We start from the raw sequence: 13,341 nt of genomic DNA, 5'->3' as shown, positions 1-13,341 counted from the left end.
CTTACAATCATTTTAGCTTCCGTTGGCTCGAGAAAATGTATTTTTACGGGAGAAAATTGTTTTTTTGGAAAATATAATTTTACAATATATTTTTTTATCATAAAATTTATAATATAATGATAAAAAATATAATAGCAATAAAGATTAAAAACATAATAATATCACACACACCTATATATATATATCAATGAAGAACACGAAAAAATATAGATTGAAAGAGTTGGACAAAAGGATAGAAGAAGATGATAGTTAGTGAAAGACAGAACAAGACGACAATAAGAGATAGAGATGACGATGCACACACAGATTGACAAAGAAGCAGATTTAAGCTAATACAATGATGCACATGTTGATTAAGAATGATGAATTTGGCTGAAAAATAAAACAAACAAGTGCAGAACTAGATGGTTACACAGGTTAAAAATAGGTGGATTTAGCTAGAGACAATGACACAAGTGGAGCTTGGTGCATATAGGCAAAGGACAAAGATGACGACGTATGTGGAGCTTGATGGATAGAGGTACTAACACTAAAAGAGTTGATAGATGACGACGATGACTTAGAAGGAGCTTGATGAAGGCAAAGAAACACTATGATATTTGGATTGTTACTTGATTTTGTAGCTTTGGAAAGTGAATAATCAATTTCAACTCAATAAAAGTCACTTTTTAATTTTTGTTATAGCTTTAACAAATTACTTTCCAATTTATCATAACATGGTTTTATTTGACTTTAACCTTAGGGGCCGTTTGGTATGAGAGAAGTTTTTAAATTTATATGATTCATGATTATTGGGAATGCTCTTAAAAATTTTTGATTTACAGTATTTATATAATTCTATATTTAGTTAGATTTAAATATTCTCAGAAATGTTGACTATTTTTTTTTTTTCGAATCTCACGTTCCTATGTTTGGTTTAAATGTAACATTATTGAAAATTTATGTTCCTTTTTCAAAATTATTCTTATTTAATTTTTTATTTAAAAATAATAAATTCTTTCTACTATATAAAATATTGAGACCCACAATATTTTTAGAAAATCAAAAAAATGTGATTTTTTTACATATTATGTATATATATGCATGTGTGTGTATATATATAATATATATATACATAATATATATATTTGTATGAATACCTACTTTAATATATATAATATTTTATAATAAATAATATAAATATATTATAATATATATTTTTATATATAATATATATAAATATATTTGTATGAGATTATAAAAGGATAAGAGATGTTTTAATCTTTTTCTTTATTAAAAATATTCTCAAGTTCATGGGAAATTTGGATTTCTAACCCCTTATGAATTTTTTTTTGTAGTAAAATTGCTTAAAAATAATTTGTGGGAATCCTATTTCTCATAATTCTTTTTATAAAAAAGTTGTATAAAATATAGGAATACAGATTTTCAACCTAACATTTATATAATAAAACAAGAAGGTTTTTGAAATGTCTCAAATGTATAGACATTTTAATGGCTGAGATTAATTTAAGTGATATGAATGATTGAGATAAAAAGATGTTCTCGCCCACTCTCACTGCTTCTCTCCCTCCGTCTCACAGACCCTTTCTCTCACAAACCCATATATATATATATATATATTCACACACTATCTCTCTCACAGTCACAGACCCATATATATACACAGGCACATATGTGTGTGTGTGCGTCTGGCAAGAGCACAGTCGCTGCCTTCTGTTCGGAAGATCTTGACCTCGACGAAGATGGGTCCCACCTTGGGCGACTGCGACGCTGGGAACTAGGCGGTGACGGCGGTGGTGCCGACGTTGAAAGCATAGGCGAGGCGGAGCGAGGGGACTTGGGTCTCACCCTGCAACTGCATCCGAACCTTGATGAGATTGAGCGGGTGGGTCGAACAAACCGCCACGACTGAAGCAATACCCCCCTCGACAAAACCTTTCAAATCCATGTCTCGAATTTCTATGAAATCAAACGAACGAGCGAATGAAAGAATAAAGAGTTTGATATAGTATTGGTGTTAGGTTAAGAATTATGACCAGTAGCAATTAAGAGAGGGAGGTTCAACTCAATGGACACAAGAAGGTGGGAGTGGAGATTGAAGGCTATGGAGGAAGGAACACAGATGCTTGTTGTTGTGTTGGTGCTTATTGGGCTTCAGGTGGGGGGTACGCGAAGAGCGGAGTCACTGGAAACAAAGAAGGGAATGGCATCGCCAACTCTAAGGCGCCAACTGGACAGTTCCAACTTCATTTGATTATTATATCAAATTTAATATTAATATAATCATTGATTTTAAGTTTTTTTTTAAATTATATAATAAAATATTTACTGGGCTTATTCTAATTTTGCTCATATTCTATCTAGGGAAGGGCTAATCATACTGAATTAGTGTTGCAAATATTTGTTTAAAATTTTATTTAAATTTAAATCAGTTTGACTAATCTATTTATATCAAAATTAAATTAGTTTTTAACTAATCAAATCTTTTCATAAATTGTAAACTTTACTTATTCAATAAAAAATTAAAATTAAATTAATTAATTAATTTAATTAAATAAATAAGCTTAAATCAAACCGTTGAAACTCTCATCCTCGATCAATTGTTCTTCTCGCCCAACAATTATTCACCGTTTTGTGTTTCTAAGAAAGAGAGAGATAATAACAATGGGTGGAAAAAAGCGGCAGCAGTAACAGTGGTAATGGAGCCCATGGCTTCGATCGTCGTCGCTAATGGTGTGTATTGTCGATGAGCATAGGTCAGGGCCATAACTGGTTGCTGTTGTAGGTCATCTTTATTGCGTCGTCGACTGCCATGCCTTGATGTGTTCACCATGGCCATCTCTCCTCTTGGTTGTTGATCGATTGATTGGTGGCAGTCTCCTTATGGGTGTCGCCAATTTGTGGTTGACCATCGATTATAGATCCACTATGGCCGACAGCTAAAGCTTCTTTGATAGGTCTCGCCTCTGCCTTGGTTTTGTGTTTGAGATGACCAATTTGTGAGTTAGACTATGTCATGGCCTCGAAATTCTAAGGTCGCTATTAAAAGGGGTGAGCTTGGGGCCAAAGCCTCCGGCAATGAAAGAAGAAAATGGCTAACGTTGGAGAACAAAGGCTGTGTTGGCGACAGTGCAAGGAGGAAGATGCAATCGGCGACAGTGCAAAAAGGAAATGAGACAATTATTGGGTCGAATTTAGGTCGCCCAATCTGTTAAAAGATCCATTAGAGTATACCAATTTTATTTTTGGGCCTCATTTCACTATCTCAACCCATATATATATTAGGATATATTTTTATCATGGATTTTATTTAATTTGTTTTGATTATATTTTTAGGCATTAAGTTAATATTTGATTTTGAGCCTAAAATTATAAATTAATAGTCTCATTTAATTGTTTGGTGCATATAATTCTCTTACGGGCATAATTTTGATATCCCACTTATTAAATTATAGATTAAGGTGAGTGGTAGTTGCCAAACTGGCTCATTAATTAAAATTTGTAATTTCTCTTAGTGTATTTTGAGAAATGTGTTGTCTGAATTTGAGGTGCATAATTTTCTGCCCAAAGACGTTAATTGTGTATTTTAATTTAGACAGCATGAAGTAATTGTGTTTAATTCTTGAAATATATTTATATAATAAAGTATAATGGTTTTTTAAAATGTTTAAAATATATTTTAATTTTAATATTATTTACACCGTGCCTTTAGGTATGGGTATACGCTAGTTCATAGATATCTTAAAATTTCTTCTGTACCAAATGCCTTAATATTTCTTATTAAAAATAAATTCAAAACTCAAAATTAAAAATCGAAACACGAAGAGAACACCCCCTTAGATTCCCAACCCCTATGAAAATATTTTTATGATAAAGTTGTTTAAAAATCATTCCCGATAATTATATTTTTTATTATTTTTTTTTATAAAAAATTTGTACTAAATATGGGAATACAGATTCCCAACCTAATATTTTAAGAAATCTTAAAATTTATCGTATACCAAACGCCATCTTAATGTTTTTTATTTTTTTTATTATTTTAAATATTTTTTAAATATATTGTTAAGTCAACAAAACTCAAAATATTTATTCTTTATTTTAAATAAGTTCCACCCAATCTTATGTTATTCGAGTTATTATTTTAAGAAAAATCCATTTATTTTAATTTTAACATTTAAAATATATAAACTTCAAGCAACAAAATTAAGTTACAAAAAGGTCTTCTTGAGAATTATCTACCATAATTTTAGAACGAACTATAGAATTAATTTATATAATTTTTTTTTTCAAGTAGAAGACAACCCAACCTCAAGGGACTAAGAAAAGTTACTTGCAAAGTGCAATGATATGACTTGGCACAAAGATAGGTTTTTTAAGCTTAATTTATAATAATAATAATTAAAATTAATTTAAATTATAAAAGAATTTATAATTTAGACTTATCAAAGTGATAAAAAAAGATTATCTAATTAAGCTAAAATAATGACTCATTCCTTATGATAAATACGAGTGTATAAATTTGAACATTCTCATGTCTTGTAGTGTGTGCATATTTATTTATGGTTATATATATATAAATAATTAAAAAGACAAGTGAAATAAAAATTTTGAAAAGAAAATTAATTAAATTGAATATAAGATTACACCGTGAATGAATATAAATAGTGGGAATAAAAAAAAAAAGCGAAAAAAAATCAAGAACAAGGCGCTGCGTCTCTCAAATGTTCATCTCTCTCTCTCTCTCCGTCTCTCTCTCTCTCTAATCTATATCTTGTCCCCGGAAGCCACCGTTTTTCATTTCCCTCCACAGATCTCTGAATTTTCGCAATCCAAACCCTAGTTTTCTCTCTCTATAGAGAAGTACGTATCCGATCGCGTCGCTCGGTGCGATAAGTACGAGCCACCGTTTCCGATTTCTGCCTCTCTTGTCGCCGATCGCCGATCGCCGATCGAGTTTCTGGAACCTACATGAGGGGCGGTCCTGGGATTCCGCGTCGAAGAAGAAGAGTTAATGGATGATCGATATGCCTCTACTGCGTAGCGCGGTGCGCCGAGGCCGACCGTCGAATCAGAACCGTCCGACTGCTCCGATCGAAGGAAAGGGGGCGAGAAATTTGCGCGCTCGCCGGGGGCTAGGTGGGAGGGCGAAGGAGAACGAGAAAGAGGTGATTGTGGTGGGTGATGGTGAGAACGTGGTGAAGGTCGTCGGTAGCGGGAAGGCGGCGTCGTTGGAGGGTCAAGAAGCAGAAGCAGCTAGGGTTTTGGCCGTGGTTGGTGGTGCTGTGGCGGAGGCGAAGGAAGAGATTGCGGAGAAGAAGATGGACGAGTACGATAGTGGCGGCCGGAGTGGCGGTGATAAGGGCTTGGGTGCTGAAGATGAAGGAACAACAGCTCCGCTTCCTGAGAGGGTTGGTTTCTTCTTTATCTCTTCACACACGAACACACGCACACGAACACGCACACGCACATGCACACACTTCCCGTTTCCTCCCAACACAGACACACACACATAGGTGATTTATGTTTGTTTTCAACTTTGTGCTTCTTGTTTGGCTGCCCAGATAAATGAGGAGAGAAAAAGGAATTTCTGTGGGGTTTATGTTATTTATCGTCTGCTGTTGAAGTAAAACGAAAACATCTAAGGATGTTGAGTCATGTTGTCTTATCTTAGCTGATGGTTTTGTTTAAGTTCTGTGGGATTAATGTTATATGATTGAGTTTCCGTTCAAATAAAAATAGCAAAACAGAACTTGCAGTAGAAGAGGATAACTGATTTCAGTTTTGTTTCCATAAAAATTCATGAAACATTTTGGCCCCATTTGCTTTGATGTAAAATGATTTCCAGTGGAAAATCATTTCATGTAAATATATTTTGCACAATATATTTTTTAATTTTATTTTCTGGTGTTTTGTGTGCATGTGAAAATGTTTTTCAAGAATGATTATGAAGTATAACTAATACATGCTTATCAACTAGGGTTTTAAGTCCCACGTCTGAGTATGAAAGCCGATTGGGTCATGATATCATCAGCTGGCGTCATTCACATAAATACCCATAAAAGTGAGTCAAGCACCCTCGACGATGGATACGCCAACCCACGAACTGAGTCAACCATTAAGAAGTCGGTTATTGACGTATTAAATGCATTTTTTAGCATCATGATGTTTGCAGATTGGATGTCATGCAGTGAGAGAGAATCGGGATGACCAAGAAAACTGACGTACTTTATTTAATTTGGCAAGTCATAATGGGGGGAAATGCTTTTGTTAGATAAATATTTTTATATTTTGTGTTAGCCAAGTAACAGAGAATACAAATAACTTTTTCTTGGAAAGCATTTTGCGTCTAGACAAACTGAGCCTTTGCTTTGAAAAGTCTTACATGGGAATTAGATTAAGAAGCTTATGTTCATTTTGTTGAATGAGGGAATCTCTCAAGTTGGAATGGAAGCATGCTCTTCGTTCCCATTATTTTACAACTTGAACAGATACTAGAGAGGGTAGAAATGTTTCACTAGTGCTGGTAAAGCTAAAATAATATTTGATGAATTTAGTGGAAGAGATATTTGATTGAAAGATTCTATTAACCTAGCCCAAAAAAAAAATAAATAGAGATTCTAATTGATCTGTTATCTAGCATGATATAGTCTAGAACTCTTCCTGTTTATTAAAATGATGTCTGTTAAAAATGGATACTGCTGAAAAACATGCCTTGTTTGAAATGATTCTCTTAGATGATCACAGGTTCGTTACTGCAAATGCATTAAATCAGAGTAAGCAAGATTTTCTTGTTATATGTTACCAAGCTACCAAAACAAGTGAAGTATAGTGAAGGCAAAAACATGGTGTTCATAAGTATATTTGTTACTTCCAAGCTTGAATTAGAGGACAGGAGTGCAGCAATATGCAGTTGACCAATTTTATTTATGTTTTCCATTCTTCTACAACAGGTTCATGTTGGTGATTCACCTTCATACAAAATCGAGAGGAAACTTGGAAAAGGAGGTTTTGGACAAGTATATGTTGGTCGCCGCATTAATCCTCCAAACCCACTTGAAAGAACTGGCCCTGGTGCTGTGGAGGTGAGGATACATTTTTAAGGAAAATTACATTTTACCCCTGTGGATTAGCTTGTAAAGACGTAACTCTCATGGGTTTAAAGTGAAGAAATAACCCTCTTACATGTTGGGCCAATATGCAAAATGAGCATAAACTGTTAAAATCATTTGGCTTTGTGCCTCATGTTTGTGTAAGGCACACGGCATCCCTATTCTTGCTAAAAGCACAGTGGAGATACAATATGTGTAGTGTAAATGAGATCTTGTTTTTCTCTTAACATAAATATACATATCTTTCAATCATTTTAGTAGCCTTGACCGGTTCTCCAAACCTACATAAGGTAAACAAAATACATTTTGATCAGAAAACAAAATTTTTACATATGAATCTCTAAAATTATAGGAAGCCCAATTTTTTGAATCACATATACCTTAATCTGGTTAAATAAATCCCTAACTTTCTAAGACTTCAATTTTTAGGCATCTTATAATTTCAAAATTTACAATAAATAAACTATAAATCTCATAATGTAGAGATTTTGGAAAATATTGTTCATACAAATAGATATAATACAAGAACCTTAATCCCACTAGATGGATCGCAATCCCCTGTTGAAAAGATTTGGTAGTTTTTATGTTGGCTACCATATGACTAGCACAACCTTTTTTTATGCTGATTTAGACATTTAGTATCAACTGTGATGGGAAGTAAAATGTTGAAGAAGTTTTGAGAGAATCACAAAATCTTCATGTGGAGTTCTTTCATACAAAATATATATTTTCTACAAATATTTACATACATTTAACATGCTTACTTGCTCAGTAATAAAAAATTTAAAAATTCTACCAACTTGATTCAGAACTGCAAATTAAATTCATTGTCAGTTGATAATCTTCCCACTTTTTATCGTTAGTTCATGACTATTTTATTTTTTTCTCATCTCTTTCCTTTTTTCTCCTTTTTCACATAAATCTTTAGTTTCTTCTCTTTCCAATCATATATGAGACTTTGAATGATCTGATTTCCAGTAACTTGAATGTCTGGCTCATTTTTATGCATGGAAAACATTACTTGCCCTTTCTTTTTGCATATTGGTTCATGGCATTGGAACATTATGTATCCTTATAAACCATCGGATTTGTGTGTTTTAGAGCCAATCCACAGTTCGTGTAGTTTTTCCTTTTTGTATTCATGGTGGTATATTTTGTATGTTTCTTTATTGAATTATGACATGCCTTGTAACATATTGAAATTTTTAGGTGGCCTTGAAATTTGAGCATAGAAGCAGCAAGGGATGCAATTATGGACCACCTTATGAGTGGCAAGTTTACAAGTAAGTCTTGTTTCTTTTGCAGCTTCCTGGCATGCTTGTCCTGTTCATTGCATTTTCAATAAAGGACTATTTCCTAAAATTATTTGCTTACGCTTTGTTACATTGTCTATTTTCTCAGTGCACTTGGTGGCAGTCATGGTGTGCCACGAGTTCATTACAAGGGCCGTCAAGGCGATTACTATATAATGGTGCTTCATCAACTTTGCTTGTACCTTTTAATATTATCATATAGTTTTTGGAGCTCTTAACATGGTGTTTCTTTTGCAGGTGATGGATATGCTTGGTCCTAGTTTGTGGGATGTTTGGAATAACAACTCTCACGCGTAGGTTTCTTTTTTAATTTGATTTGCAATCAATATATTTTTTAATAATTATGTTGGGTTCTCTAATCAAACTGGCATGCTCTGAAACTCATTTATGTTCCCCCCCCCCCCCCCCCCCTTTTCCAAATTCAGGATGTCCACTGAAATGGTTGCTTGCATTGCCATTGAAGCAATCTCTATATTAGAGAAGATGCACTCCAGAGGGTGATTATTTTCTTTACTTATTCTGCTTATGCTATATTTGCTTTTTTACTTTATTTGACACAAATAGATCCCCCCCTGCCTCTCCCCACTTTTTTTTTTCTGGCTTTGTAGTTGATAAGTTAAGTTCTAGTTTCATTTGACACAATAGCATGTGTTATTTAGAAGTTGGTGTGCCAATTCAAATCACCCATGAACGAATCAAGGTGGATGGGGCTCCACTTGGTATTTAATTGTTACACTTGATATTGTTAGTCATTTCAACTTATTCTGGTATAGATGACTGCTGCAAACCTATGCAGATATGTCCATGGAGATGTAAAGCCCGAGAATTTTTTGCTTGGTCCGCCAGGGACTCTAGATGAGAAGAGACTTTTTCTGGTTGATCTTGGATTAGGTAAAACTTTCTTACATGCCTTTGTTCTCTGTATTACAAATATTAGACACTGGATGGAGGCAATATCCTATTATTCCTTAACCACATTTTTCACATGCAGCCACCAAGTGGCGAGATAGCTCAACTGGTCTACATGTGGAATACGATCAACGGCCAGATGTTTTTAGGTAGCTTAACATTTTAATATCTATATCACATGTCACCTTAAATCTGTTCTGTTCTCTTGGTGGCTACTTTTACTTAGGCATGGTCATTTTGGTCTTTCAGGGGAACAGTACGCTATGCAAGCGTGCATGCTCATCTTGGGAGAACTGGGAGCAGGAGAGATGATTTAGAATCTCTTGCATACACCCTCGTCTTTCTTCTCCGTGGTCGGCTGCCTTGGCAAGGATATCAGGTTGGCAGTTTCCAGGAAGCACAGTTTTGTTTATTATCTTGTCATTTCCAAATTGTTCTGACTCAATTATTCAATTAGGGAGAGAACAAAGGATTCCTTGTTTGCAAGAAGAAGATGGCAACTTCTCCAGAAAGTCTTTGTACCTTTTGTCCTGCACCTTTTAGACAGTTTGTTGACTATGTGGTGAACTTGAAGTTTGACGAGGAACCTAATTATGCAAAATATATCTCACTATTTGATGGGATAGTTGGTCCAAATCCAGATATCAGACCCATTAACACTGATGGTGCTCAGAAGGTGCTTTTTAGTTCATGCCACTGATATTCTGTAGTTGACGACTTGAACTGAAAATTCCAGTTAATCATGACAGGGAGTATCTCTCACTTATGTATGTATTGGGCAGCTTATATATCAGGTTGGACATAAAAGAGGAAGATTAACAATGGAAGAGGAAGATGATGAACAGCCAAGGAAGAAGGTCCGAATGGGAATGCCTGCTACACAATGGATTAGTGTTTACAATGCCCGTCGACCCATGAAGCAAAGGTATGCATTTTGAACACACTCTTAACATGTATGAAATTATAACAAAAGGCTGAAAAAGTTATGTTTGCATTTGCTTTGTAGATATCACTATAATGTAGCAGATGTAAGGCTTTCCCAGCACATTGAAAAAGGAAATGAAGATGGGTTGTTTATCAGCAGTGTGGCATCTTGTTCAAGTCTCTGGGCGTTAATCATGGATGCAGGAACTGGCTTCACTGCTCAAGTTTACGAGCTCTCGCCCTACTTTCTTCACAAGGTAACTTATCATCCTTATTGTGTGAACTGCTTGGATAATATGTGTAGATCGGCTAGGTGATATTTTTATTTGTGTTTCTTTTAGGAATGGATAATGGAACAGTGGGAGAAGAACTATTATATTAGTGCTATAGCAGGGGCTAATAATGGGAGCTCATTGGTGGTGATGTCTAAAGGTTAGTTTAACAATTTCTAATCTCATTTGATACAACTAGATTTGCTGCTGTTCTCACCTAACTTATGTTATACCTAAATTCTAGGTACCCAATATTTACAGCAGTCCTATAAAGTCAGTGAGTCATTTCCATTCAAATGGATAAATAAAAAATGGAGAGAAGGCTTCTATGTGACTGCCATGGCTACTGCAGGAACAAGATGGGCAGTTGTCATGTCTCGTGGTGCTGGATTCTCTGATCAGGTTCAGTTAGACTTATTGGAGCTATGTACAGTTAGAATACCATTTCCTGTGAAAGAAAAATTCTTAACAGGATTTCTTTTTTAACTGCAGGTTGTGGAGCTTGATTTTCTTTATCCTAGTGAAGGTATTCATCGAAGGTGGGATGCGGGTTATCGCATCACATCAACTGCGGCCACTTCTGATCAGGCCGCTTTTGTTCTTAGCGTGCCTAGAAGAAAGCCTGCTGATGAAACACAAGAGACTCTTCGCACTTCTGCATTTCCTAGCACACATGTTAAGGTAACTCGAGTTACTATTTTTTCTCTTTTTCACTTCAATTGGGTGGGTGGAAGTTATCAAGGGGCTAGCTGTCCCCTTGATTTTCTTGGTTTGTTAATATTAATGATACTTTAATCAAAGAGGATGCTTGACAAGTGGTAAAAAGTTCTCTAGTACCTATTTACAAGAATAGTGGGGATGCTCAAGCTAAAGAGCTATGCCTTGGAACTCTGGGAGAGGGTCATTGAGCAAAGGTTGAGAAGGGAAGTCAAGGTCGCTGAAAATCAACTTTTTTTTTATGCATGTTAGGTTAACAATGGAAGTCATACTTACTGAGATATCTAATGGAAAATCTAGAGAGAATAGAATAATTTTCTTATCATATTTATATATTTCAAAAAAGAATATAATAGTATCTTTAAAGAAGTTTCCTGAGGATTCTGAAAAGAACAAAAAAAAAAAAAAAAAAGAAAAAAAAAAGAAAAAGAAAGAGAAGTTTGAATTGCTTGTGTTCGAGTTATTAACTTATACTATGAAGTAAAGATGTTTGTTAGGACTTGTGGAGTCTATTGAGACTTTTGGAATTACAGTTGGGTTGCATTGAGGATCTACATTGAGCTCATACTCCTTTGCTCTTGTAGTGAGTGAACTCGCAAAGCACATTCAAGGAGAGGTGCTTTGGTACATATATTATTATTAGATAATATTGTCATGGGAGATGAGACAAAAACAAAGCTTCAATATTAAGCTTAAACTATGGAAGAACATTTTAGAATCCAAAGGCTTTTAGGTTGAGCATGTTAACAATTGAATACATGGAATGTAAGCTTAAGTGAAAGCACATGATTTGAACTAAAACCATAGTTACTAGTATAATACTCTAAAGCAACCCACTAATATTCCTGCTTTGCACATTGTCCAAGTGGCAGTGTTAATTACAAACTAGAAAATAAAAGGCTATCCCATAGTAATAGCCTTTATTAATAATTTTTAAGTTTACAGTCCTCATCCAATTATTAGAACAAGATTTTCTTTGCATATAATTAGCTAGGCAAAAAATTGTTAAGCCAGCAACTAGTTTGGAGAAGTGTTAGATTGAGGTTTGTTGAGAAATATATTTATATGTATTGGGGCTGTTGTATGGGTATAATTAGTTTTGGTAGAATAATAACATGATTCCCTTTAGTTCCATTCCAATTTTGATGAGGAAGGGAAGTGATCAGAAGGTGGATGTCTGTCCCCTTGTAATATCTTCATCCCCCTGCTCTTCCTTTTAGGAGCTCATCCAAACAAGCATGACCATTAAACAATTTCTTTCCAAATATTTATCTCTTCCAAAGCCCTCCATTCAAATGGGCTAATGTATTTAGAAGCATTGTTTTACTAGCCTCATCTAGCATTCATATAGCTGACCCTGCCTAGTGGGATTAAGGCTTGTGATTGTTGTTGGTTTACTAACCTCACTGTTGTGGAATTCTTTCTTGCAGGAGAAATGGGCAAAAAATCTATATATTGCATCTATTTGTTATGGTCGAACTGTTTCATGAGCTGCCAGCATTTTAATGGTTGATCAGGACTGTTTTTTGGTCCACAGTAGGCATGAGCCAGTTCTTTTCAACTTTTGCACTTCCGCAACATGAAGAATCCAAGATGAGCTGAGCTATCATGTCATTTGCGAGTGGATGTATGCAAAGCTTTACTTAGTGTCACCGCCACATTGGATTATATCTAAGAGCTCTGCACTTTATTTCAATTATATCTTGATGCTCTGATTATGCCAATGATTGGTGTAATCAATGATATGGGGTATTTTGTAGTGATAAAATTTTGTATAGTTCTGAAAATAGTTGGTTGAAGGCATGTGGAGATAACATTTTGATTATTGACAGTTTTCTAGCAACATGCTATTAAACAATATGGATTGGAACTTGGAAGCTAGACTTCTGTTTGTTTGTGTTTTGTTTCTATTCTGTTCCTACTTCTTGGCTTGTGTACTAGGCTTGTATCATCTCTGCTCTTGGATAATTGAATTTGACCTGGAATACTTACCCTTATTTTGCTGACATAAAATATTACTCCCAAAGTGGGCACTCTCCTGCACAGGGGATGCCTTTATTCTTGCTGATATTGCATTTATATATCTCTAAAACAAGC

At 34.8% G+C, this 13,341-nt stretch overlaps 1 protein-coding gene across 1 annotated transcript; it reads left to right on the top strand.

The window, feature by feature from the left end:
- Positions 1 to 4,707: 4,707 nt before the first annotated feature.
- Positions 4,708 to 13,125, top strand: LOC127812636 (casein kinase 1-like protein HD16). Its single transcript, XM_052353119.1, has 16 exons — positions 4,708 to 5,408; positions 6,951 to 7,082; positions 8,319 to 8,392; positions 8,511 to 8,580; positions 8,660 to 8,715; positions 8,848 to 8,919; positions 9,219 to 9,313; positions 9,414 to 9,480; positions 9,581 to 9,710; positions 9,789 to 10,007; positions 10,114 to 10,256; positions 10,338 to 10,512; positions 10,597 to 10,687; positions 10,772 to 10,929; positions 11,020 to 11,208; positions 12,675 to 13,125. Exons 1-16 carry the CDS (start codon positions 5,016 to 5,018, stop codon positions 12,732 to 12,734), a joined length of 2,124 nt encoding a protein of 707 aa, XP_052209079.1. The 5' UTR covers positions 4,708 to 5,015; the 3' UTR covers positions 12,735 to 13,125.
- The last annotated feature ends 216 nt before the right edge of the window (positions 13,126 to 13,341 follow it).

This window comes from Diospyros lotus, chromosome 11 (genome assembly GCF_014633365.1).
Source record: "Diospyros lotus cultivar Yz01 chromosome 11, ASM1463336v1, whole genome shotgun sequence".
In the NCBI taxonomy this organism is placed as follows: Eukaryota; Viridiplantae; Streptophyta; class Magnoliopsida; order Ericales; family Ebenaceae; genus Diospyros; species Diospyros lotus.
Note: the sequence above shows the minus strand (reverse complement) of the source record. Positions and strands in the feature narration are given on the sequence as shown.

What these genes read in the sequence shown, in the direction of transcription:
- LOC127812636 (XM_052353119.1), top strand. Translation starts at nt 5,016, where the DNA reads ATGATCGATATGCCTCTACTGCGTAGCGCGGTGCGCCGAGGCCGACCG. An exon ending in CAGCTCCGCTTCCTGAGAGG is followed by an intron (nt 5,409 to 6,950) that starts GTTGGTTTCTTC and finishes CTTCTACAACAG; the next exon opens with GTTCATGTTGGTGATTCACC. An exon ending in CAACGGCCAGATGTTTTTAG is followed by an intron (nt 9,481 to 9,580) that starts GTAGCTTAACAT and finishes TTGGTCTTTCAG; the next exon opens with GGGAACAGTACGCTATGCAA.